Source organism: Felis catus, chromosome X (assembly GCF_018350175.1).
Source record: "Felis catus isolate Fca126 chromosome X, F.catus_Fca126_mat1.0, whole genome shotgun sequence".
NCBI classification, from domain to species: Eukaryota; Metazoa; Chordata; class Mammalia; order Carnivora; family Felidae; genus Felis; species Felis catus.
The window spans coordinates 1,544,915-1,570,000 of NC_058386.1; the positions used below are offsets into that span (position 1 = coordinate 1,544,915).

The 25,086-nt window shown below is 55.6% G+C and overlaps 2 protein-coding genes across 13 annotated transcripts in view; both read left to right on the forward strand.

Moving 5' to 3' along the window:
- The window catches only part of CD99 (CD99 molecule (Xg blood group)), a 31,394-nt gene extending 24,044 nt beyond the window's left edge, over window positions 1–7,350 (forward strand). The window contains exons 9-11 of one of the 3 annotated variants that reach the window (XR_006593347.1): window positions 2,553–2,614; window positions 4,512–4,568; window positions 5,464–7,350. Coding sequence is in view for 2 of the 3 variants with exons in the window: in XM_045051305.1 (XP_044907240.1) it covers window positions 4,512–4,568; window positions 5,464–5,489 (83 nt within the window). In the remaining variant the exon portion in view is untranslated. Of the gene's footprint in view, window positions 1–2,552; window positions 4,170–4,511; window positions 4,569–5,463 lie in introns of those variants that run through there. The other 2 variants (XM_045051305.1, XM_045051306.1) reach the window with 2 other exon arrangements.
- A 3,785-nt stretch (window positions 7,351–11,135) lies between these two features.
- The window catches only part of XG (Xg glycoprotein (Xg blood group)), a 33,945-nt gene continuing 19,994 nt past the window's right edge, over window positions 11,136–25,086 (forward strand). Inside the window, exons 1-4 of one of the 10 annotated variants that reach the window (XM_045051301.1) lie at window positions 11,136–11,594; window positions 21,643–21,684; window positions 22,155–22,178; window positions 24,091–24,153. In XM_045051301.1, coding sequence (XP_044907236.1) covers window positions 11,534–11,594; window positions 21,643–21,684; window positions 22,155–22,178; window positions 24,091–24,153 — 190 coding nt within the window. In that variant the 5' untranslated portion in view covers window positions 11,136–11,533. Of the gene's footprint in view, window positions 11,595–19,063; window positions 19,984–21,642; window positions 21,685–22,154; window positions 22,179–24,090; window positions 24,154–25,086 lie in introns of those variants that run through there. The other 9 variants (XM_045051303.1, XM_045051304.1, XM_045051302.1 and 6 more) reach the window with 9 other exon arrangements.

Consider the following 25,086-nt stretch of genomic DNA (forward strand, 5'->3'; position numbering starts at 1 on the left):
CAGCACCCTTACTGTCTTCTTGCAGTGAAGGCTAAGAGTGCCTGATTATGTCTATTTACCACATATGACTGGGTGACTTCCATCAGGGGTGCTCAGGTCACTGTGCCTGGTTGTCTGAATGTTGAATGTCCAGGATGCCCAAAGGGACAGATGACCAAGGTCAAAGATGTGCCCAAGTGGACTGCTGGTCAAGGTCAAGGACGTGGCCAAATGGACGGATGGCCAAGGTCAAGGACATGCCCAAGTGGACTGCTGGTCAAGGTCAAGGACGTGCCCAAGTGGACCGCTGGCCAAGGTTAAGGATGTGCCCAAATGGAAGGATGGCCAAGGTCAAGAAAATGCCCTTGGAAGACATGCAGAGAGGAACGAGAGAGAGGAAACCAATGAGAACACCTGTTGCTTCTCCTAGAAATAGCAGAGAGCCTAAATAGTTGGGGATTCAGGAGAACTGCATCTCTGTTTCTGTTTCAACTTCATTTCTGTCACACTGTATGAAGACGCTCAGCTCAGAGTATGATGCTCAGCCAGGAGAGGAGGAAGCCACCCTGCTAGGGAAGAATGCACAGGAAGTGCAGGCACAACGATTTCCTGAAAATCTGTAGGTGATCTTCAAATCCAAACTGGGTTTCCAAATCCCGTCAGATTCTGGTGTCACAAAGCATTTCTGTCACCTTGTCTTAGCAAGGGACGTGTCCTCCCTTGGATGCTGTGGTGCTATTTGACATCCATATGCCAAAGCACAGGGACTTGGGCAAGTACCCAGGAGTCCTCATGGAGATGACGTTGTCCAATATTTGGAATGGGATCAGGACCTTGGAAAACTAAGTGTTCTCCATTCTCTCCGCACCTCATTCCTGGGTCTTGGAACATTCTGGCCATTGCATGGCATGAAAATCAAAATCTCCCCAGGTAGGAATAGTTGAATTTACAATTTTCAAAAATAAAAGCCGTCTTTCCTGAAGAATGGGCTGAGGGCAGTCCGTGAGTCAACGTATGGGAGCGAGGACCTAGCTAAATTCATTTCCCCAGAATGTCATCCAGTCTTCCACTCTGCATGAGCCAAATTAGCATTGCGGGTGACTTTACAATCTTTATTTGTTTTGTGGTTGTTATGGGGTTCATGATCTTAGCTGATGTAGATGTACAAAGAAAAAGTAAAAAAAAAAGAGCAAAGAAAGAGGCAAAACATAACAAGGAAAGGAAGCTGGGGGTTCTGGTTTCAGTTGTTAGGCATTTTTGTCTGTAGCCATAAAATGCCCAGTGTTATGACAAAGAAAATTAGGTTCTATTTTTCTATAAACCAGAAGACGTTAATGCAGAAGAGTATTTTTTCTGAGTGCGTGAATAGACATTTTGGTGTTTCGACCTGTGTTATGGAATCAAGTTCTGTGTTGGTCTCGCCATCGGGCACACAAGTCCCTAGACCCTCTGGGGGTCTGTGTGGGGCCGTTTATAGGTTTTGTTGCCGGGATAGTTGTTTAAAGAAGTGCATACCCAGATGTCACTGTGGGCTCGGACATTTTGCAAGGAGGATGTGGCCCCAGTGCGTCCCAGTGGTTGAAGAGATGCCATGGTTTGGGGCTGTTTGTAAAGAATGTGATTTTCCAGGACTTTGTTATTGCATTGGAGTTTGTCGTGTCTCTTGAATCTGCATGCAGGTCAATGTCGAACAAGTGGGTGCAAACTGAAGTTTTCTCTCAGCGTGGAAGTGTGTCGATCACATGCTAGCTGTCTTCGTACGAATTTATTAAAAAAAAAACTTAATGTTTATTTTTGAGAGAGACACAGATGGAACATGAACAAGGGAGGGGCAGAGAGAGAGAGAGAGGGAGACACCAAATCAGAAGCAGACTCCAGGCTCTGAGCTGTCAGCACAGAGCCCAACATGGGGCTCCAAGTCAGGAACTGTGAGATCATGACCTGAGCCGAAGTTGGACGCTTGACCGAATCAGCCCCCCAGGCGCCCCGATAAAATTTATTTAAATGCTTTTTGGTATCACGTTCCAAGCTGACGCCCAGAAAAGTATCCACGGCTGACGAAATTTGGTAGATGTGTCCTTTGGTCCTAATGATTTGGACATGTTCCTAAGGGTTGAGTGTGTTTTTCTAACAAAGGGTGCACGCTGGGCTGTTGAGAGCCGTTTTGGACGTGGGCCCGTGGTCGGTCCCACTTCAGCATCTTAGTAGCAGATGCTTGAGGCGTTGCTGGAGTGCGCAGCTGGGGCGTCCCTCCCCTGTCTTTCCCTCCCTCCCTGCTTGTCTCCCCACTCCTGCCCCCCTCTCCTCTTCGATGTTGGTTTCGTTTCGGATTCGGCTTCCTGTTGCACTTTGGTGTCTAATCATTGCTGCGAAAAAGGAAAAAAAAGTCTCGAAAGCCTGCTGTATACTTCTGAGCCCCAACAGCGTCTTTGTCCGAGCTGGCGGCTGCTCTCGGGGGCTTTGCTGGACCCGCCTCAGACCTCTGCAAAGTTCACCTTTTCTGTTTTTATTTTATTTTATTGTTTTGTTTTGTTTTTTGTTTTTTTCTTTCCTTTCCCGACCTTTCGTTTCAGACCAGCCGAGGATGTAGGCACGCACAGAACGCCCCGTGCAGGCCCGAAGACGTTCCCGTGTGGTCAGTGTTTGTCCGCTAAGCCTCAGAGCCGAGCACTTGCCCCTGTCCGTATGCCTAGTCGGTCGCCGCGGTGAGGGGGTCGTCCCCGGCCGGGGTGTGTGTTTCCTGCCTTCGAGATGCACGGAGGCTCGTCATGTTGTCTTAGGTCCCACGCATAGGTAGCCTCACGTGGAAGAAGACGCACATTTTCTTTTAAGCTTGAATTCACTGCCAGGGAAGAGTGGCGGGGGGTTGAGGGGTCGGCCGTACAACATCACCACGTTCCTGACCGTCGAGTTCCTGTTTGCTAGCCAACCGGGCAGGAGGGCAGGGAGCTGCCCCCGCGGTCCCTGGAGGGTCCCCAGACACGGCCGGCCCGGGTCACCGGGTTTCTACGTCCCCGTGCAACTTGGAACCTCTGATTTTGCGGCTTGTGGGGTTTTCTGGTGCATTGCCCCCACTCTGTGTCCGAGGAAGCAGTTTCCAGCTATCTCTCTGACCAGGCTTCGTAAAAGGGGTGAATGCCCCCCTTCCCTAAAAACCCCAGGATGTTACAATCGGGAGTCAGTCGGCCGATGGTCTGAGTGGAGGGTCTGTGTGGCCCCAACAGCAAAGCCTTCAGTGGGACCTACAATCAGGCACTGCTGGGCCGTGCTCCTGAGTGCTCCCCCAGAGCCTCGATTGGGGTTCTGAGTGCTCAGTGTGTGTGACAGAAATAGTCCTCGGGCTTGGGGACCGCCCCCCCCCCAGCCTGCCCCAAAGCTGCAGTGTCTCTAACGGCTTACACGGCGACACGTGGTCCCTTAATGTCCTGGAGGTGGCGATGAACGGTGCCTGTGTGCAATCCGGGGTCCCCTCGGGCCTGCAGCATGAGGGGCCCGGGGACAGGTGCCCGGTGTTTCCAGGGTAGGTATGCGTCCCCCTGGAGAGGGGAATGTGGCCGTGCGTCCCTGCCCTTGACAAGGCCTGGGCCTGCCTGCCCGGGGTTGGCCTCCCCACGGGCCACACTGATCTCCGGGGGTTTTGCAAGAGGCTAGAGCTGCATCTGGGAGAACCGCCCTGGGGCTTTGGGGTTTTGTCCTGCGGCCCCGCCCACCCGGGTGTGACAGAGTCCCGGCTGAATCACAGCCAACACCACCCACTGGGCCTGGCTTCCTGCTCCACCCCTCCCCCCCCCCCAGCCTTGTGCGTGCGGATTCTGGGGGTCAGGACGCACCCCTGCTCCCAAGACCGCAGACCCCGCCCTGTGCCACACGGCGTCCAGCCCACGCACCCTCCGACCGCGGCCCCTACGCGATGCCTTCCGAACGTCCTGCAAAGTTGGCATCCTGTGACCACACGCGCCCGAGCCTCAGACGCCCTGTTACGTGTCGCCGACAACCTTCGCCCCACGTGGACGTTCCCGCTAGGATTCCTCCCTGTGCCTTGTGGGCGTTTTCCAGGCCCCCCCCCCCCCAGCGTGAGCGGTTCGTCTGCGACCTGCCGTGGGTGTTGAGGCCCCCCTGTCGCCAAAAACGTGCCCCTTGCGCTCCTGAGCGAGGCCACCGTCAGGAAATAAACGCTTTTTGCCCGCGAAGCTGGGACTTGTGTTGAATTCTGTCGATTCGGGCTGCGTATCCGCGCTGGGGTTTTGGGGGGCGGGGTGTCTGGGGGCACGGCCGAGTCTGCTTTCGTGCCTAGAAACAGAAATTTGGAAAGTGACAGAAACATGACAAGGAGACCCAAGCGCAAGCCGAGGGGACCCCGTTAGCCATGGATTCCCCCCACCCCACCCTGTGGATGGGGCTGTGTCTGCACCTTTCCTGCTCCCTGTGATGGTGGGGGGCAGGCGGGACGCTGGGGGGCTGATTCAGCCTCACGGATACAAGGGGCCTTCTCTGGATTCACCCCTGGGGGCATCTTTTCTGCTTCCTTTCAGCCGACCAAGGTGATGTGAGCTCGAAACACCAGCAGAGCACCAACTCGGACCAACCCGGTGAGCACAAGGCCGCCGGCCTTTCTGTCTTCTGTCCCGTCCGCCCGCCCCCGTCCCCCTGACTCCGCCGTGCGTCCCCCGGTTGTCCCGGGACAACGCAGGACGTGGGATGTGGACCTTTACGCCCCCATGCTTTCCAGGACGTTGGTTCCGGGACGCAGGATAAACCGGGCTGGGATCCAGGCTTCAGAGGGCACCCACTTTGGTCTCAGACGCTCTTTCAATGCCCGTTAGGATGCTTTCCCCGCGGTGCATAAAGAGCCGGGAGCTCAGCCCCCTGATGCACAGCAAAGGGTTAAAGGTTCCTTTTCGGAGACGTGGTTTGTGACAGTTCCTTCTGCACAGTTGTCTCAACCTGGTGCAGAATGAGGTCAAGGGGACGGGTTTTTTTTTTTTTTTTTTAATTCTTTAAATGTTTATTTTTGAGACAGAGAGAGAGACAGCAAGGGAGGGGCAGAGAGAGGGGGACACGGAATCCGAAACAGGCTCCAGGCTCTGAGTTTTCAGCACAGAGCCCGACGCGGGGCTCGAACTCACGGACCGTGAGATCAGGACCTGAGCCGAAGTCGGACGCTCAACCGACTGAGCCCCCCAAGCGCCCCAAATTTAGGGTCTTGAAGCACTACTTTTCTGGAAGGCTTGTTGTGTGTTTTTTTTTTTTGTTTTGTTTTGTTTTGTTTTGTTTTGTTTTTGCTACAGTTGATTGGTCTATGAAATTTCTTGAAATTTCTTTCTCAAGCAGATCAGGGTCAGACTTTGCCGTTGATGGTGCATTTGGAGGTCACGTGTAGCCTATAGTCCCGGAGGCACCTGCTTCTGGGGGGGTTTAGGAAGCCGAGAGTCACGGGCAACCGGGACTGGCTTGCAAAGTCTTTTCTTTTCGGTCTGTTGGCAGTTCAGTGGACCCTTCTGGAGAAATAGAAGCTATGCAGCCGTCGAACGCGGCCCCCGTGTTTCCAGCAGGATCCAGCCCCGACCTGCCCACGCCTGTGCTCGTGTTGAGACTCTCTGTCATGTTCTGCTTGACATGTGTTTTTGCCTGTTTGCACTATGCTGGGTGGAGGAACATCACTAACACCCCGTGTTCATTCGGAGGGGACGCGTGGTCAGCTTCTCCGTGGCCGCTAGGGGTTTCCCTGGGGGCTGTGAAAGGCCGACCATGCATCACAAAGTCATTTGAATCCCGACCCCACTGAAGTTCCCCCCACCCCCGCCCCCATCCCGGGAGCTCTGGGCCATTGACCCTGGGAGACAGCAAGACAAGCCTTCAATTAGTGTCCTCAGAATTTCCTTCATTTGGAAGGAGTTTTGTTTTTTTGTTTTTTTTCAGATCAGACTAATAAAGAAAGAAATAAGGAACCAAGTACTTCTTCCTTAAATGCAATGCCATGGGGTGACTCCTAAAGGCTGTGGGACACAGTGCTAGGGCTGTGGTCCCTTTTCTGGGGCTGTGACACAAATGACCGACCTAAGGGTAGCCTTTCAGTTTTGGGATTTTCCTTCTCTGCCTGTTTCCTTCCACTGGTCTTGGTACATGGGGGACAAGTCCTTCTCAGTGTTCAGATACTCCCCTGCAGGGGATACTTCTCTGCATTCAGATACTCCCGTGCATCCAGATAACCCTCTGCATCCAAACACTCCCCTCCATCAGATGCTCCCCCATAGCAGATGCTTCATATTCAGATACTCCCCTGCATTCAGATACTCCCCAGCATTAGATATTTCATATTCAGATACTCCCTTGCATTCAGATACTCCAGATACTCCCCTGCATTAAATACTTCATACTCAGATTACCCCCCTGCCTTCAGATACTCCCTTGCATTCAGATACTCCCCTGCATAGATACTTCATATTCAGATACTCCCCTGCATTAGATACTTCATACTTAGATTACCCCCCTGCCTTCAGATACTCCCTTGCATTAGATACTTCCGATACTCCCCTGAATTAGATACTTCATAGATACTCCCCTGAATTAGATACTTCATAGATACTCCCCTGCATCAGATAGTCCCCTCATTCTTCCATGTGGGTTTTTTTTTTGTTGTTGTTGTTGTTGGGAATTTGTTAACTATAACGTCTTTACAAAATGTTTTAACTGCTTTGATGTGAAAGCTCCCTTTAACTTTGGGGTAAGACTCCCTTGTGGCAGGGCATCTCCTGACATGTTTCCTAACAGCTTGAAATGAACGGAAAGCATACTCGTCCTCCTCGAAACAAACAAGGACTTTTGTACGTTGAGAAACACTGCCCCCCACCCCCACCCCGTGTAGGGCTCTGCACGCACTGGAAGGCTGCTGACTTGCATGCTCGTATATACTCTTGGGAAGGCTTCATCGAGATTAATCGCATCCAGTGCAGAAGTTCTGATGTTCTGTTTTTCCGTGGCTCAGGTATGTGCGGAAGTGAACATGGCCGTGTGGAGTCCAGAGGACCTAACACACACATCTCAAGTGTTGGGGTAGACCAGTTGTCAGGGGGGACTGAGGGCTGGGTTATCCAACACGGCTGGGTCCCAGTGCTAACACACAACACCTAGGTTTACAAACGCAGCACACAGGTATCCACATTCTTCCCGAACGAGCCTTCAGCATCAGACTGGGCACATAGACTCGCTTTACAGTAAGAAAAAAGTGCATAAAATCGTTTTGTGACTCTGTGAATAACATTGATGTTTTTACAAGCATTGCAGCCCTACTATAAGCATAAATGTCTCCTTACAGGAGAGTAGAGGGGAGCTGTGGGTGACTCATTCATAAATAAATGTATACATGTAAGAGAGATGTCCACGAGGCTTGTTTTTTCCTGGAAGGTGGGTCCACATCTTTCCAGATTCAAGTTCACACCAGGTGCGTTTCATTATAGGTTCACGTCAAGGTCGCACGGACATAAAAAGAAATGTCTGTGGTTGGCGTTGTTAGAAGGCTGTGTGTGTAAAATTGTTGACGAGAATAGGCTGTGCCAATCCATGACATTCCCAGTGATGTCTCAGCTATCTTCCAAAAACCCTCCTGGCTTTATGGGTCCTTGCCACTGTTAGTTGAAAACACAGTATGAAATCAACGGTTTTACCTTGCAGTTCTCTTAACACAGGTGAGATTGGGAATGTGTGTATGGAAAATTCACTTCTACGGCCATTTCTGGGGGACCCGTTTGAGATGCCCGTTGCCCGTTTTTATATGCATTATTGGCCCTGCTGTTATTGATTCGTGGGAACTCTTTACATATTAAACATAGTGCCGTTTTGGTTGTGAAGCTTTTTAAAAACTTACTTAAAAAATTTTTTTTCTAATGTTTATTTTTGAGAGAGACATAGAGCATGAGTGGAGGAGGGGCAGAGAGAGAGGGACACAAAGAATCCCAAGCAGGCTTCAGGCTGTGAGCTGTCGGCACAGAGCCCGGCCTGGGGCTCGAGCCTCTCTCAAAAATAAATAGACATTAAAAAGAAAACATGCCTCCATACAGATTTGAGCAAAGAATTTCCTTATAATTTGTTCAACATTCTCCAGGTCTGTGGGGAACTCTACATCCCATGAGTTTGTATCCTCTCTGTGTCTCCTGTTTCGGTTCTGAAATAATGGTTGGATGATGATTATCTTTGCCATTTCTGTGTTTTTAATTCGTGGCCCTTGTCATTGGCTTTCTCTGGGTTTCCAGGTTCTTGCACACAGACACCCCTCGAGTTGAACTCTTAATTTCCCTGATTCCCCATCCTTTCTTATTGAATATTGTAAATATCCCAGATCTATCATTTCCTCCGGGCTCAACTGTGGACTCGGAATCTTCTCATTATTTCTATTTTCCAGAGAGTCACCATTTCCCATTTTTTTTTGTCAACTCAAGGGTTTTTTAAGTGTTTTATTTTTTAATGTCCCCGTGATATTTCTGTGTTCTCAGCTTTCCTGGATTCGGTGACCAGTCTCCCGTTCTGTTGCCGTGTGTGACCAGGGTGGTGTCTGTATCATTTCTGCTTTTTTTTTTTTTCCAGCGAACGGAAGCTTTTCTTTCTGAAAAATCTCCCTGAACGTGGAAATGCATGTGGATTCTCGGTGTTTCGGGTGCAGAGGACAGGAACCTGCCTTGTCAGCTGTGTCTGTGCAGGTACCCGTGTGTGTTCCCTCTGATCTCCAGCAGGTGGGGTGGGAGCGTCGTCCTGGGACTGGGGCCACATTATGTGGTCACTCTGCGCCTCCGAAAAAGGGGGTTCAGCAGACCATGTGCCTCCCAGGACGCCACAGTGTGACCGTCACCAGCCTGCAGCCCAGCGTCCAAATCCCACCTGCCATCTGAGAATGGCTTTTATAACCGCAGGTGGTTTGAAAATCTCTGAGAAGAGTAATATTTTATGGCACGTGAGAATTCTGCCACACTGGAGTTTTAGGGTCCGTAAGTAACATTGGACGGGTGCACACGCCTCCTGTTTTCTTGCTGGTGGCTGCCTCCCCTCCCCCCCATAGTGGCCAAATTGAGGGGTTTCTGCAGCGGCTTGCAGAGAGACTCCAGTGACCCCCCTTAACCACACTCACCGGGTTGAGATGGGGTCGTGCTGGGAGGTCATCTCCTGCGAAGGACCCGCGACGGAAGCAAAGACGCTCGGGCCTGCCTTGCACGCACTGTGCTCATGATACTGGGACTGCAGATGCCTCTGTCTGCTCCCAAGATATTTTTGTCACCCCCAAAGGAAACCATCACGTACGGGTTTCCTGGGGCGGCCGTAACACATCCCCACAGACGGGGCGGCTTAAACCACAGGAGCGCGTTGTCTCTCGGTGCTGGAGACCACAAGTCCGAGATCCAGGCGGGGCAGAGGGTGGTTCCTCCCGGAGGCTCCAGGGGACAGCCTGTTCTGTGTCTGTGTCCCAGCTTCTGGGGGCTGCGGGCGATCCTGGGTGTCCTTTGGTATGTCCCGGCTCTGCCTCTGTGTCTACACGGCCTTCTCCCTGCGTGCCTGTCTGTGTGCGAATTTCTCCCTTTTTATAGGGACCACCGGGCATATGGGGGTCGTGTCTCAGCTGGGCCCAGGGTGACGTCACGTGAAGACACCTGATTACATAGGCACCAACCCTGCAGTTACAAGTTATGACTCCAGGAGATGATTTGGGGGTGGTGCTTTGGGGGGAACCACAATTCACCTCTGCACACTTCCCATCCCTCTGCCCTAAACCCCCAGAAACCACCGATCTCCTTTCTGCCTATGGATTTGCCTGGAGTCTGGCTTCTGTCACTGAACATACAGTTTTATTATTTTATTTTATTTTATTTTAATGTTTATTTTTGAGAGAGAGAGAGAGTGTGTGTGAGCAGGGGGGCGCAGAGAGAGAGGGAGACACAGAATCCGAAGCAGGCTCCAGGCTCTGAGCTGTCAGCACAGAGCCCTATGCCGGGCTGGGACTCACGAACCACGAGATCATGACCTGAGCCCAAGTCGGACGCTTAACCGACCAGGCGCCCCTGATTATACACTTTTAACTGTTTATCCACATTGCAAAGCATGTCAGAGCCGTATTCCTTTTCGTGGTTGGGGAAACTGGAAGAAAACACGTTTCTGACCACATCATCTGCTGTCCTTGACTCTCCCGCCAATGACTGGGGACTCGGAGGTTTCCTTAAAGCATCTCTCTGTCTCTGTCTCTGTCTCCCTCCCTCTGTAGCTCACACACACACACACACACACACCTGTGTGCACCCCCAAACGCATCTGTTTTATAAGGATGTTCTGCGGACACAGAAAACATGTTCCCGACACATGCACACATTGCTAGATGCCAGGAAAAAAAATGCAAATTACATCGAGGTTCATTTCCCCTTTTCCATGTCTTTGGCCCAAATTCAGTTTTTTTTTTGGGGGGGTGGGGTGGGGAGGGATTTACAAACAGCTTTCACAACCAGGCTTTATGATGATGATGAAGATGATGATTAGTTTCTTTTCCCGTGCACTCACACCATTTAGGAGACGGGTTCAGAGCGTTTGGGAAATTGTAACTTTTGTTCCCGCTGAGACGGGCGGCCTGCAGGGTGGTGTGGCTAAGCGACACAGAAGAATCACACAGCCTCAGGGGAAACACGCAATCGACTCTGGGAAAATAGGGGGAAAAATCACAGGAAAATAGGAAAAGAAAAACAACAACAAAAAAAAGTAGGACCCATCAGGAGAGCCGGGTTCTGGGCCCGGAGAAGTGCTTTGAAGCCTGAGATCCAGGCACAGGCTGGGTCCTCCGGAGGCCTCTCTCCCCGTGGAGCGGGGTCATTTGCAGCCTGCCGCCCCCTTGCGAAGCCTCTTCGATGCCCCTCTGCGTTCAGACCCTGCCCGCTCCCCTAGCGGCCCGGTGGGCGTCCCCGTGGCCTGCAGTGTCACACCGCCCTCCTCTGGTTTCACTTCCTGTGTCCCCTCCGCTCTGTAATCCTCAGCCAGCACCTGGCAGCGCACGGGTGCCCGGCTCAGAACCCGTGTGCGTGCACGGTATTTGCGGAACGAACGCGCGAGCTCCTGTGATGCCCCCCCCTCCCCCTCCCCCTCCCCGGAAGCAGAAAGCCTGGAATCCATCCGTCCGTGTGTAGGGAGCGTCCTCCCAGTGCCCGGGGTGGGGGCCTTTGATGTAGCTGAACCTCCCAGGCCTGGCGATGCCTGTTTCCAGCCCTGACGGAGGGCGGGAGGCTGGCTCCGGGTGTGTCCTCGGCGTGCGAGCCCTTGCTGGTCTCACGGGCTCCAGGCTGCACACGGGCTCCGGGCTGCACACGGGCTCCGGGCTGCGGGATTCGGCGTCTGAGCTCGCGGCCCATTAGCTTCTGGCCGCGGGACTGCCGTTGGGTTCATACTTTCCGCTTGAAACATCGCGTCTGTGCCTTCCAAGCTGGGAGACAGGAAGTCGACACATCGAGGGTGGGGTGGGGTCCGGGAGGCCGGATCTCACAAGCCGCCGGGCTGCGGCCTCCACGGGGGCTCCTTCCGACTGGCGACAGCCATGGAGAGGCGCCGGGGACTGTTCTGGGTCGCGGTGCTGGGCTTTGTGCTGTGCGTCCAAGGTGAGACCCGGTTTGCCCCGAGGGAGAGCCGGGTGGGCGCCGGGCTGGAGGTCAGCTTGGTTTCCAAATCTCCTTCCCCAGGAGCTTCTAGGGAGTAAGTGGCTTTAAGTTGCCGGGCTGGAAGGGAACGCACGGGAGTGAGGTCTTGGAGAAGGCACACGGGACAGAGGGCCGGTTCGGAGCCCCGGGCTGACGGGGTTCTCTGCCTGGCTCTGTGTCACATTTCAAACTCAGCCCTGTTTTGCCCGACGATTCCAGCTGAAAGGGATGGGATGCCTGCGGCAAATGCCTTGTTCCTGATGCAAAGCATTCGTTCTGACCGTTTGCCTTGGGGTAAAAAACAGAGTTGGAAAAAACGGCTTGTTGGTGGGGGAATGGCGTTTCCAGGGCTTGGTTCTGTTTGTGGAAAACGCTGTGTTCGTGTTCTCCAGCTTTTGGATAAACGCCATCCTTTCTTGTGCACGAAAAGTCATGTGACTTGTTTACGCCCAACGTTCCATGTCCCAGATGCCCGGGCGTCGGGGTGGGGCTGGGCTGGGGGCTGTAGGGGCCTGTCTTGAACGCATGAGACGGGGGAGTGAAACAGCCCCCTCGGTCATGTAAATATTCGCATTCCCAGGAGGCAAGTCTGGGTGGGACATAAGTCTGGGAAATGCCGTGGGTTTGCAGCGGTGACTCAGGTGTCCCTGTTCTGGGGCGGCCCGTCTATCCTGGTCAAGCTGTGTTCGGGGACCAGGACTCGGTTGTCTGGGGCCGACGTGATGTGGAGGGAGACGCCAGGGCGCCCAGCCCGGGACGCTGGGCGAGACCCTTCCGTTATCAGCGGGACCGGGCACAAGTGATTTTGGGAGCTGCAGGTTCAGCACAGAGAAGCCTAGCTGCACCCACAGCCCCCCTCGGAGAAGCACGTCCGAGACTTTATTCCTAGCAGACTCTCACGCAGCCCGATGATGGCGCCCATTCTTACCGCCGTGTTGCAGATGGGTGCACTGAGGCACGGAGGGGGAAGGGGGATGAGGCGCGGAGGGGGAAGGGGGATGAGGCGCGGAGGGGGAAGGGGGATGAGGCGCGGAGGGGGAAGGGGGATGAGGCGCGGAGGGGGAAGGGGGATGAGGCGCGGAGGGGGAAGGGGGATGAGGCGCGGAGGGGGAGCCCCCCGGTGATCAGTGCGTTGGCGCTCGTCCGAAGCAGAAGCAGAAACGAAACTTGCCAAGGTCGGCTCGGCGCTTTGGGTCTGTTGAGGGAAAAGGAAACCTACGCCTACGTGCCCGATGTGCTTCCGTTCTCCCGACGGCTGTGGTCTGTCACCTTCCGGTATATAGATCCCTACTTCTCCCGCGTAAAGAGACACCGACTCTTACTCGGACCGTGTCACGGGCTGCGTTCGGGTGCACCCTGCATTTTCTCTTTGCTTCTGGAAACCACGGCGTGTGCCAAAGAGGCAGGCCGGGCCACGCTGGGCCACACCCCAGCAGCCATCCAGAGTCTGGTTTCTGCGCGTCTTTCTCCGTGGCCCCCAACGTACCTTTGATCTAGCCAATCTGTGGGTGTGCGGGCCCAGCCAGAAGTGGGTCATTTATTTAGGCTGGCTGCGGTCACCGTGCCCGTCGGTGGGGCCCAACCAGCCCGGCTGTGCAGGGGGGTGGGTCTCAATGCTTGGTGTGTGAGTGACCTGGGAGGGAACTGGATGAAAGGCACCAGGCCAGTGCCCGCCCCTGTAGGTGCTCATTTGGTGAGTGGGTGGGGCTCGGCCCCTGCTGCCCTGAGTCAGCACCGGGCCATCTGGTTTACCCTTGGGTGGAGCCCCGTGGATCCGTGGCACAAGGGGGCGGCTGCTCTGGGGGTCCCCATTCAGAGACGCATCATCACCCAGCATGGCCGGCCCACAGGTCACATCCCCTACGTAGACACGCCACAGCTGGCCATTCTCAGCGGGGGGCGACATTGACTGCAGGGGACACACAGAATATTATCTATGTATCTTTCCATCTACAATCTGCCCAGCCGTCCATCCATCATCTATCCATCTGTCCATCCATCTCTATCTATCTATCTATCATCTATCAATCCTACCTCCTTACCTACCCATCTGTCATCTACCTATATCTATCTAACCATCCATTTATTATCTGTGCATCTTTTCATCTGCAGTCTGTCTATCCATCCCTCCATCATCTATCATGTAGCCAATCTGCCTACCTGTCTATCCATCCGTCCATCCATCCATCATCTCTGTCTATCTGTCTATTATATTTCTCATCTCTAGCCATCTGTCCATCTCTCATCATCATCATCATCAATGTATACATTCAGATTCATTTTAAGGAACTGCCCCACAACATGCTGGGGCTGGCAAGCCCTAAATCCATAGGGAAGGGGAGAAACCCTGCCGCGTTGTCTCCGGATCCCATCTTCTCTGGAAAACCTCCCCTTCAACTGATCAGACGCGGCCCACCCACCTTACCAAGGGTGATGCGCTTCTCCCTGCGGGAGATTGTGGATGTGAATCCCATCGGCAGAGCACCTTCCCGGTGGCATCGAGACTAGTGTTGGACCAAATGTCCAGGCACCGTAGCCCAGGCACGTTGACACAGAAAAATGGCCCATCCAGGATATTTTCATCTTTCCATTCCCACGGTCTGAGATGCCAATTGTGTATACTTTCTTTATTCCTTGCGGGTTGCAAGAAACTGTGATCTGGACAGAATGCTGACACTCGGGTGGGTGGTGGGGAAAGTCTGGTGGGCGGTGGGCATCAGCATTGCTGGGGGACGGGGTCAAAGTGCAGAGTCCCCGGCCGAACCGCCTGGTGTGTGACTGAGCCCCACCCTGGATGCTTTGCTGGTTTCCCAGGTGGTCCTTCTGTCTCAGCAATGTGGGGACCCCCGGCCTCTTATCCAGAGGGCATCCTGGGGCTGCTTTCCATGGTGGTTGAACTTTTGTGTGTTTGAGTGTGTTATGGGCTCAACTGTGGGCTCCATATAATACAGCCCCAACCCCAGGATGGCAGCATGAGAGGATATTTGGAGGGGGGCTTTGTACAGAGTGGATTAAGGTGAAATGAGATAGTACGGGGGACCCTGAGCCCATAAGACTGTTGTCCTTGTAAGAAAAGGGGAACAGGACACAGGTAAGCAAGGAGAGTGGCCTCGGGAGCAACCAGCCTCGGCCCTGCCTGGATCTCAGACCCCCTGCCTCGGCCCTGCCTGGATCTCACACCTCCGGCCTCGGCCCTGCCTGGATCTCAGACCCCCGGCCTCGGCCCTGCCTGGATCTCACACCCCCGGCCTCGGCCCTGCCTGGATCTCAGACCCCCGGCCTCGGCCCTGCCTGGATCTCAGACCCCCGGCCTCGGCCCTGCCTGGATCTCAGACCCCCGGCCTCGGCCCTGCCTGGATCTCAGACCCACGGCCTCGGCCCTGCCTGGATCTCAGACCCCCGGCCTCGGCCCTGCCTGGATCTCAGACCCCCGGCCTCGGCCCTGCCTGGATCTCAGACCCCCGGCCTCGGCCCTGCCTGGATCTCAGACCCCCGGCCTCGGCCCTGCCTGGATCTCAGAACCCCAACCTCGGCGCTGCCTGGATCTCAGACCCCCGGCCTCGGCCCTGCCTGGATCTCAGACTCCCGGCCTCGGCCCTGCCTGGATCTCAGACCCCCGGCCTCGGCCCTGCCTGGATCTCAGACCCCCGGCCTCGGCCCTGCCTGGATCTCTGACTCCAGGCCTCGGCCCTGACTGGATCTCAGACTCCCAACCTCGGTCCTGACTGGATCTCAGACTCCCAGCCTCAGCCTTGCCTGGACCTCAGACCTCCAGCCTCGGCCCTGCCTGGATCTCAGACCCCGGCCTCAGCCCTGCCTGGATCTCAGACCCCCGGCCTCAGCACTTCCCGGATCTCAGCCTCCCAGCCTCGGCCCTGCCTGGATCTGACTCCCAGCCTCAGGTCTGCCTGGACCTCAGACCCCCAGACTCAGCCCCACCTGGACCTCAGACCCCCAGCCTCAGCCCTGCTTGAATCTCAGACTCCCAGCCTCAGCCCTGCCTGGATCTCAGACCCCCAGCATCAGCCCTGCCTGGATCTCAGACTCCCAGCCTCAGCCCTGCCTGGACCTCAGACTCCCGGCTTCGGCCCTGACTGGATCTCAGACTCCCAACCTCAGTCCTGACTGGACCTCAGACTCCCAGCCTCAGCCCTGCCTGGACCTCAGACTCCTGGCTTCGGCCCTGCCTGGATCTCAGACCCCCAGCCTCAGCTCGGCCTGGATCTCAGACTCCCAGCTTCAGTCCCTGCTGGACCTCACACTCCCAGCCTCGGCCTTGCCTGGACCTCAGACTCCCGGCCTCGGCCCTGCCTGGACCTCAGACCCCCAGCCTCGGCCCTGCCTGGACCTCAGACTCCTGGCTTCGGCCCTGCCTGGATCTCAGACCCCCAGCCTCAGCTCGGCCTGGATCTCAGACTCCCAGCTTCAGTCCCTGCTGGACCTCACACTCCCAGCCTCGGCCTTGCCTGGACCTCAGACTCCCGGCCTCGGCCCTGCCTGGACCTCAGACCCCCGGCTTCGGCCCTGTCTGCGTCTCGGACTCCAGCCTGCAGCTCCAGGAGGGGATACATGTGTGTTGTTCAAGCCACATGGTCTGTGGGATATTCTTCCTGCAGATACAGGAAACTAATCAAAGCCATTGCTCTGCAAAATGAAGTCCACAGCCCTCCAGCCTCAGTTTCCCCTAGGAGGTGGCGAGAGACGCAGCCTCTCGGGCACAGTCAGACCTGCCTGGCCAGAGTGTGTGAGTCACCGGGCCCTGAGGGACCCGTGTGCACGTGTCCTGCCAGGAAGGCTGGCTTAGGCCACACCGGCCGACACGGCCCGGTCGGGCCCTCTGCATTTCATGGCAGATGTCTTCCTTGTGTGACAGACGCCCAGCCCTTGGTGGAGTGTGACCAGATCCTTCTCCTCCAGGGACTGTGCACGTGGGGGCAAATGACTTTGATCAAAAAGGGAGCTTGGGACGCTAGGAACCGGGACAACTGGTTGACCTTGCCGGGCGCGGTTCAGCTGCAGGGCAGGGAGGAAGGGGTGGGGCTGGAGGAACAAGGGTTCCCCAGGACCACCTGCAGGGCTCCAGGGAGGGTCTGTCCTGCCCTCCCTGCACGTTCATGCTCAGCTGTGTGCAGCGCGACAGGCAGCCCCGCCTTGCGTTCCGTTTGCTGGAATCCAGACCCTGAGGAGCGTCCAGCCTGTGAAGGGTTGATGCGCAGCTGCTCCGGGGGCAGAAGGTGGAGCCCGCGCGGGACCTGCCCCCCTGGGCTCGCCGCCTCCTTCCCCTCCTCGCTGTCCTTGCAAAAGTGAACTGCCAGCCTCCGCAGATTACGAAAGAGCCCGGTAGTATGCTTTCTGTCCATATACATTTCTTTTTATGTGTCTTTATTTTATTTTGAGAGAGAGACACACACAGAGTGCAAGGGGGGAGGGGCAGAGAGAAAGAGGGAGACACAGAATCCAAAGCAGGCCCCAGGTTCTGAGCTGTCGGCAGAGAGCCCGACACGGGGCTCGAGCCCACGAACGACGAGACCATGACCTGAACTAAAGTCAGACGCTTAACCGAAGAAACCACCCAGGCGCCCCCCCATATATATATATATATATATATTTTTTTTTTTTTTTGAAAGAACGACTGTGCAGAGAGTCAAAGGGGGGACCTTCCAGTGCTGCCTGGAGGGCACCAAGATTTATTCCCTGGGTGTCCTTGCTCCAGCAACGTCCCCCATGTGGGGTCTGGATGACAAGATCGGACCCTATAGATTGAAGGCTCCCAGAGTGGGTCCCTCGAGGGCAGGGGACCCAGAAGGCTTGGTTTCCATTAACCCCGGTCCTGGGGCCATCCGTAAAACCCCTATGCGAGGAAATGACAGATGATGTTCCTATGGGGGCACAGCTACGGGGACGTTGCTTGGGAACAGCCTGGGCGAGGTCACAAGTGGGGGACAGGACACATGACGGCGGCGCGGACGGTAATTACATTCCAGGGCGTTGTGAATCTGTTGCTAATACTGTAATGGGTGCCAAAGCCTCAGATGATAACCGTGGTTGCTTTTTATTTTTTCTTTTATTGTTTTCTGCTTTTAAGAGATCGCCTGAGGCTGATTTTCTCCTTTAGAAAGCAGTTGGGGCACGGGAGCTGGGGTGCAGTGTTTGGGGGAGGGGAGCTCGGGTGCAGGGGCTGGGGGAGGGGAGCTCGGGTGCATGACCTCGCTTGTGGCTCCTCGTCTGCGTGGACCCTGCGCTGCAAAGCCACACCCTCTTCAGGAGCTGAGTTGTTACTATTGTTGCGACCACAACCGAGCTGTGCGGTCCTGTTCACTTGAGGGTCTGGATAGAAACTTAGAGATTCTGGGCGTCAAAAGTCCACGAGGACCCAGGTTGGAGTCTCGTGGGGGTAGAGGGGCCGCCTCCCCGCGTTTACTTACTGGACACAATTCCTCCAAGAGCTACTCAACACCACCCCCCCCCCCCGAACATTGTGGGGTCTTGTGTGTGTGTGTGTTTGCGGGGAGGAGAGTGGGGGTCTTGTGGATAAGGCTAACCGCGAGCCTCCCGCTAGCAGGGACCAGGGTGAACGCGCGCGTCCCCAGGATGTCAGCTGGATCACCAACGTCCCGATCCCAGAATACAGGAGGCTACTTCGTCCCCCGGGGTCGCGGATCCAAAAACATGTGGGTTTGATTAAAAGTCCCCAAGGCAGATCAGAAACAGATCTTGGGACACGAGCCCGATCTCATGCTCTGAGTGGAGAATCATGCCGATGGAAACAACTGACTCGGGAGCACCCTGCTCCCCCCCCAACCCCTCTCAGGTGTCCCCAGAGAGCGGCCCCAGGATCACCCATCCTCACCCTATCCTCGTACCAGTGAGCGACCTTGCAGGCTGCCCCCCCCCCCCCCCCGTTCGCAGGAGTGGATGGTCCCCATACGGGCGCCTGATGCTAGCCAGGGTCACCAGCTTACGCAAGAGGTCCCGGGGAGACCCCCTCCCACCCCCGGCTGCGTGAGTCACGCTCACACATGTGGAGCCCGGGGAAGTTTCCAAAGCTGGGAAGGGCGCACCCAGGCCCTGGGGTCAGGCAGAGGCGGCTGTCAGGGTTCCCACACCCAGTGCATAGAGCCCCGGGTTGGGAACAGGCATTTGAGACACGCCAGGCGGGTGGAGCACATAACACAGCCCCCTCGGCTTATCTGGGGCGAGGGGCGTGGCCGGAGCAGGTTGGCGGAGATTCCTGGGCGCTGGAGTAATTGCGGGGTGCTTGCAGCATCCGGGGCGGGGCGCACAGAGCGCAGCGATGGCTATTGGTGGGCCGTCAGGGCCTTCGGGGGGGGGCGGGGGGGGTGCAGGGGCTGTGCACCTGCCACAGCCCCACAGAGCCCTGGGAGGGGGTATCTGCGCCCCTCCCCCCGCCTGCAAGAGGGTGGACAGAGCATTCCAGCATTCCAGGCTGTTCCCTGCACGCACGAGGAGCTCACAGAGCCTGGCCAGGCGGAGGGGTGTCCGGAGGGACGCGGCACCTCCCAGACTTACAAGCGGCTCTCTGTGCGATTTGCTCACGTCCGGACCGTGGGCCTGCTGATGGGTGCACCCCGGCCTCAGTTTGCCCTCCCCAAGGAGGCCTGTGGCTTGTCCTGGCTCAGGAGACACCTGCCTGGGGACGTGCCGGCCCCCAGGGACCTGGCTCCCTCAGCAAAGAGAGTAGAGCTGTCACGTGGTATCGCAGGCCGGCGCTGACTCCAGGCGAGACCTGCAAACGGGCTCCAGTGCGGGTGCAACCCAGGCCCATGCGAGGAGGCCACCCGATGTCGGGGGGGGGGGGCACCTTCTTCACCCACGCTCAAGCTCCCTCCGGGCGCACGGTCAAGGCTGACGCTGCCAGGGGGTCCAGTGCGAATGCTGAGTCTGCCCTCAGGCTCCTGATCTGCACCCTGCGCATGGTAACTGACCCACATGCTGCCGTGTGCCGAAGGCCTGCCTCGTGCAAATGCAGGATCGCCCAGAGTCACGTGGGCCGAGCTCAGACACATGTGATTCCCTTCATGGAGGCATCTAGTCTCGGCCAGTCTGCAGACGCAGGAGCAAGCCGAGTCCTGGTCCCTTGGGTCGGGGCTGGTCTGGGTGTGCTTTGCAAACACTGGAATCTTCTGGAAACAGAGGCGGTGGCTGCAGAGGGGATGCTCGTGGGTGTGCTTTGCAAACACTGGAATCTTATGGAAACAGGAGATGGCTGCACAGGGGATGCTCCGGGGTGTGCTTTGCAAACACTGGAATCTTCTGGAAACAGAGGCGGTGGCTGCAGAGGGGTTCTTCATGTGTCTCCTTTGCAAACACTGGAATCTTCTGGAAACAGGTAGATGTGGCAAGTGCAGAGGGGATGCTCCTGGGTCCCCTTTGCAAACACTGGAATCTTCTGGAAACAGGAGATGGCCGCACAAGGGATGCTCCTGGGTCCCCTTTGCAAACACTGGAATCTTCTGGAAACAGATAGAGGTGGCGAGTGCAGAGGGGGATGCTCCTGGGTGTGCTTTGCAAACACTGGAATCTTCTGGAAACAGAGGCGGTGGCTGCAGAGGGGATGCTCGTGGGTGTGCTTTGCAAACACTGGAATCTTCTGGAATCAGCAGATGGCTGCACAGGGGATGCTCCTGGGTCCCCTTTGCAAACGGTGGAATCTCCTGGAAGCAGACGGGGTGGTTGCACAGGCTGTGAGCGGGCTGTCCTAGTGTGCGCCTGAAATGGACGGATGGCGTGATTGGCAAATGGTACCTCAGTGAAGCTGTTTAGAAAAAGCTCTTCCCCCAAAGAGTCGATGGAAAGTGGCCGGAATCCAAAAGGCTCTGTCACGTTGTGATTAGGAAGCAGCAAAGGGACGGGGGCTGTGCAAGCGACGAACTCGGGGCAGCCCGCCTCCCTCAGCTCATTGAAACGATTTTTTTGTGTTTACGTGAAATGCATGCGGGCACGGGAAGCAGGGGAAGGGGCTGGTTTGTGGGGTGGGAAAGGGTTTGGGGACAGTAGTAGAGAGCGACAGGACCGTGGTGGCCGGGCCCGCATTCCGCTTCTGTCTGTCCCAGAGGGAAGGGAAATGCCCGCCCTTCTGGACAGATATTTCCCCGGAGCGTTTCCTAAGCTAGAAAGCAGGGGAGAGGCTGGCTCCTGGAGGGGGGGGTGCCTCCCCAAATTCGTGCAATGCAAGGATGAGCCAGAGGCCCCGGAAAGCCTTGGGGCCGAGCCCAGTTTGCAAGCCTCTGGCCACAAAGTGAAAGTAAGGCTCCCTTGGGAGGGGGAGGTTGGGGCTCCGGGCTCAGGAGGAAGAAACAAGCACGTTCTGTGTCTTCTGGGAGGCGCTGTCTCGCGGGAGCTCAGCCGGGGGCCAGGCTGTGGCTTCAGGGGCAGAGGGGGAAGCCGGGTACAGCCGCGACTCCTTGGTGGCACCCTGGGGCCCCGGCAGCCGCACCTTCCAAACGGCTCGCGGGCCACCTCCTCCGGGAAGCCTTCCGGGAGTGCTCGCACAGGTGCCTGTTTTGGGTCCGTCCCTGCGGCAGCCTGTCCCTCCCTGCAGGGCCGGTCACATGCCTGTCCCCCCGTTGAAGAACCGGGAAGCGGGGCGCACGGGGTTCGTTGTCACACCCCGGCTCCCAGCAGCGTTTATGGAACGTGTGGATCCTTCAGGGGTTTCCAGAACATCCCTGTGTTGGTTCTGCTCCGCAGCTGGAGGTAGCTGAGATCCCAGAAGGATTTCTTCCTCCGTTCACACAGCCACGGAACGATAATCTGCCTTAAGATGTGTGTTGAGTCGAGAGCCACCGGGTGCCGGGAGAGGGCAGATACTCATCTGACAAACACATTGACCCTCCGCGGGGCTCACTGGGGGTTGCCCTTTGCACGGAGGCCCCTGCGTGGCTTAGCAAGTGGGAGGATGGGGCAGACCGGAGCAGCCAAGGGTCAGGAGTCAACCCCCTCCCCATTTCTCATGTCTGTGTGACTCACACCCTCTGTGCCCCCACAGGTCAACGTGACTTTGATTTGGCCGATGCCCTCGATGACCCCGGTGAGTGGCCGTATTTCTTGGGGGCGTTGGTTCTGGGGTCTGGGGGGCCTCCCTGCTGGCGGGTTCGCGGGCACCTCCACTGACATGGCTGCTAGCTCTCCCCGTGGGGTAGGGGCAAGTGATTGCAGAGATCCCAGCCCAGCCTTTCTGCCAGCCTGAGCCTGGCCAGACAGTGTGGCTGTTAGAAACCTGGATATGTGGCTCCTTGAAGGGTCTGTCTCTCTCGCTAAACTTCCTCCCAGCCCCACAGCCCTACACAGCTCCCAGGAAGACCGGTAGGTATGGATGGTGTGCACGTTTTCTTTCTTTTTCTTTTTTTTCCCTCCTAAATACAAATTGGAATTTGTGTCCGAAGCACGTAAAGTTTGGTGCCTTGAGATCTTTCACTTTCTCTGAGGATGCGAACGATTCTTTGAGCTGTGGATAAATCCCTGATGCTCATTCAACTTGTTTTCTCTCTTTGTTCACAGAACCCACCAAGAAGCCAAGCTCAGGTGAGTGGCCATGAGAGTGGCCAGGAGTGAGCCCGCGCCTGGGAGTCCGGGGTGTTTATGGGGGACTGCTGAGTGTGCAAAGGGGGTGCAGATAGCTCCAAGCAGTCATTGGGGAAATGCAAATCAAAGTCCCCGGGAGACATCACCGCGTCCCTACCAGGACAGCTAGAATCAAAATGTGCAACATAGCAAGCATGGGTGAGGTGGGGAGAAATCAGAACCCACACCCTCCCGACCTCGTGCATGTACTGGTAAGAATGGAAAACGGTGAGGCTGTGTGGAAAACACTGGCCTCAAACCAAATAGCTAAGAACAGAATTTCTACGGGACCCAGCAATACCACGCCTACATATAGACCAGCAAGAGTTGAAAACAGGGACTCCAACAAATGTGGACATCCACATTCACAGCACGGTGATTCACAATAGCAAAAAGGTGGTAATGACTTAATGTCCATGGAGGGAGGGAAAGATAGATGGATGGATGGATGGATGGTTGGATGGTTGGATGGGTGGGTGGATAAGTGGATGGACGATGGATGGATGGGTATATGGGCAGATAACTGGATGGGTGAATGGATGGATGGATGGATAGGTAAGTCGGTGGGTGTATAAATGGGTAGGTTGTTGGACAGATGGATGGATACATGAATGTGTAGATGAAAGAAATGATGGACGGATGGATGGATGTATGGGTGGATGGATGCATGGGTGGATGGGTGCGTGGATGGGTGGTTGGATGGATGGATGGGTGAGTGGGTGGGTGGATAAGTGGATGGATGATGGATGGACAGGTGTATGGGCAGATAAGTGGATGGGTGAATAGATAGGTGGATGGTTGGATGGATGGATGGATGGATGGATGGATGGATGGATGCATGGGTGGATGGATGGACAGATGGATAGATGGATGGGTGGATGGATGCATGGGTGGATGGGTGCGTGGATGGGTGGTTGGATGGATGGGTGGGTGAGTGGGTGGGTGGATAAGTGGATGGATAATGGATGGATGGGTGTATGGGCAGATAAGTGCATGGGTGAATGGATAGGTGGATGGTTGGATGGATGGATGGATGGATGGGTGGTTGGGTGGATGGATAGATGGGTGGATGATTGGATGGGTGCATGGGCAGATGAGTGGATGGGTGAATGGATAGGGGGATGGTTGGATGAGTCGGTGGGTGGATGGATGGCAGGATGGTTGGGTGGGTGGGTGGATAATGGATGGATAGGTGTATGGGCAGATAAGTGGATGGGTGAATAGGTAGGTGGATGGTTGGATGGGTGGATGGATGGATGGTTGAATGGGTGGGTTGGTGGATGGATACAGGGATGGATGGATGGATGGGTGGGTGGATGGATAGATAGAATGGATGGGTGAATGGATGGATGGTTGCATGGATGCATGCATGCATGGATGCATGGATGGATGGGTGTATGGGCAGATGAGTGGATGGGTGAATGGATAGGTGGATGGTTGGATGGGTGAATGGATGGGTGGGTAGGTAGATGGATGGATGGATGCATGGATGCATGGATGCCTGGGTGGTTGGATGGGTCAATGGATGGATGGGTGGTTGGGTGGATGGATAGACGAATGGATGATTGGATGGGTGGATGGGCAGATGAGTGGATGGGTGAATGGAGAGGTGTATGGGTGGTTGGGTGTGTGTGTGTGTGTGTGTGTGTGTGCGCACCCAGGTGGGGTTTTTCTTGAAGTTCTAGTTTTGAGATTTTTACACCCAGAGGCTCAGGGACGTTCTGTGGTCCATGATCATCTGTGACACTGCGGGCAGTAGACGTTAGTGCAATATCGAGGCGTCTATCGTGGTGTTGACGCTCCTGTTCTACAACCTGCTGCGAACAGAAGGCTACTTTTCTCTGCTAAGAGGGCACTGTCATTTTCCCCGCAGATATCTACCCCAGACCGAAGCCCCCGTATCACCCACAGCCAGGCATGCCCGACAACAGCGGAGGTAAGTCTTGTCCCCCTTCAGACTCCTCTCCACCCTGCTTGGATGAAGCCTGCCGTGTCTCCCCCGTGGGTCTTCCTCCAGCCGCCTTTGAAGTAGGGAACGGCTCTCCCTGCAGGAAACCGAGTCTCACCCATAAGCAGGGGGAGCTGGCAGGGTGAACCCACAGCACGCATTTTATTTCCTGTTGCTCTGACCGCTGCAGAGTAGGGTGTGCTTGGTGGATAGTGAATGTTACTGCGATGCATTTTTTAAAAATTTGTTTAATGTTTTTTGAAATTTATTTTTGACACAGCGAGAGACAGAGAACGAGCAGGGAAGGGGCAGAGAGAGGGGGAAACACAGAATCCAAAGCAGGCTCCAGGCTCTGTCTGAGCTGTCAGCACAGAGCCTGATGTGGGGCTTGAACTCACATACTGTGAGATCATGAGCTGAGCTGAAGTCGGACGCTTAACCAACTGAGCCACCCAGGCGCTCCGCGATGCATTTTTAATTAGGCTGAGGACATTTCCTTTTTCGCTTGTTTGCACGGTTCCAAATTCTGTCTCCCCAAAAAGTCCACATGCATTGTGCCGTGTACTGTACATCATTTATCCTCAGTGTGTGCTTGGGTTCAAAGGCTTGGCAGACACTGTTCCCGTAGATTTCTTTTAAAAAAATTAAGTAAAAGGAAATATTGACTGTGGATGGATAGGTGGGTGGATGGATAGAGGGATGGATGGATGGATGGATGGATAGATAGATGGATAGGTGGATAGGTGGATAGGTGGGTGGACAGATGGGTGGATGGGTCGGTGGATGGATGGATGGATAGATAGATTGATAGAGAGAGAGATGGATAGATGGATGCATGGGTGGGTGGGCCGGTGGGCAGGTGGGCGGATGGACAGGTGGGTGGGTGGGTGGACAGGTGGATGCGTAGGTGGGTGGATGGAT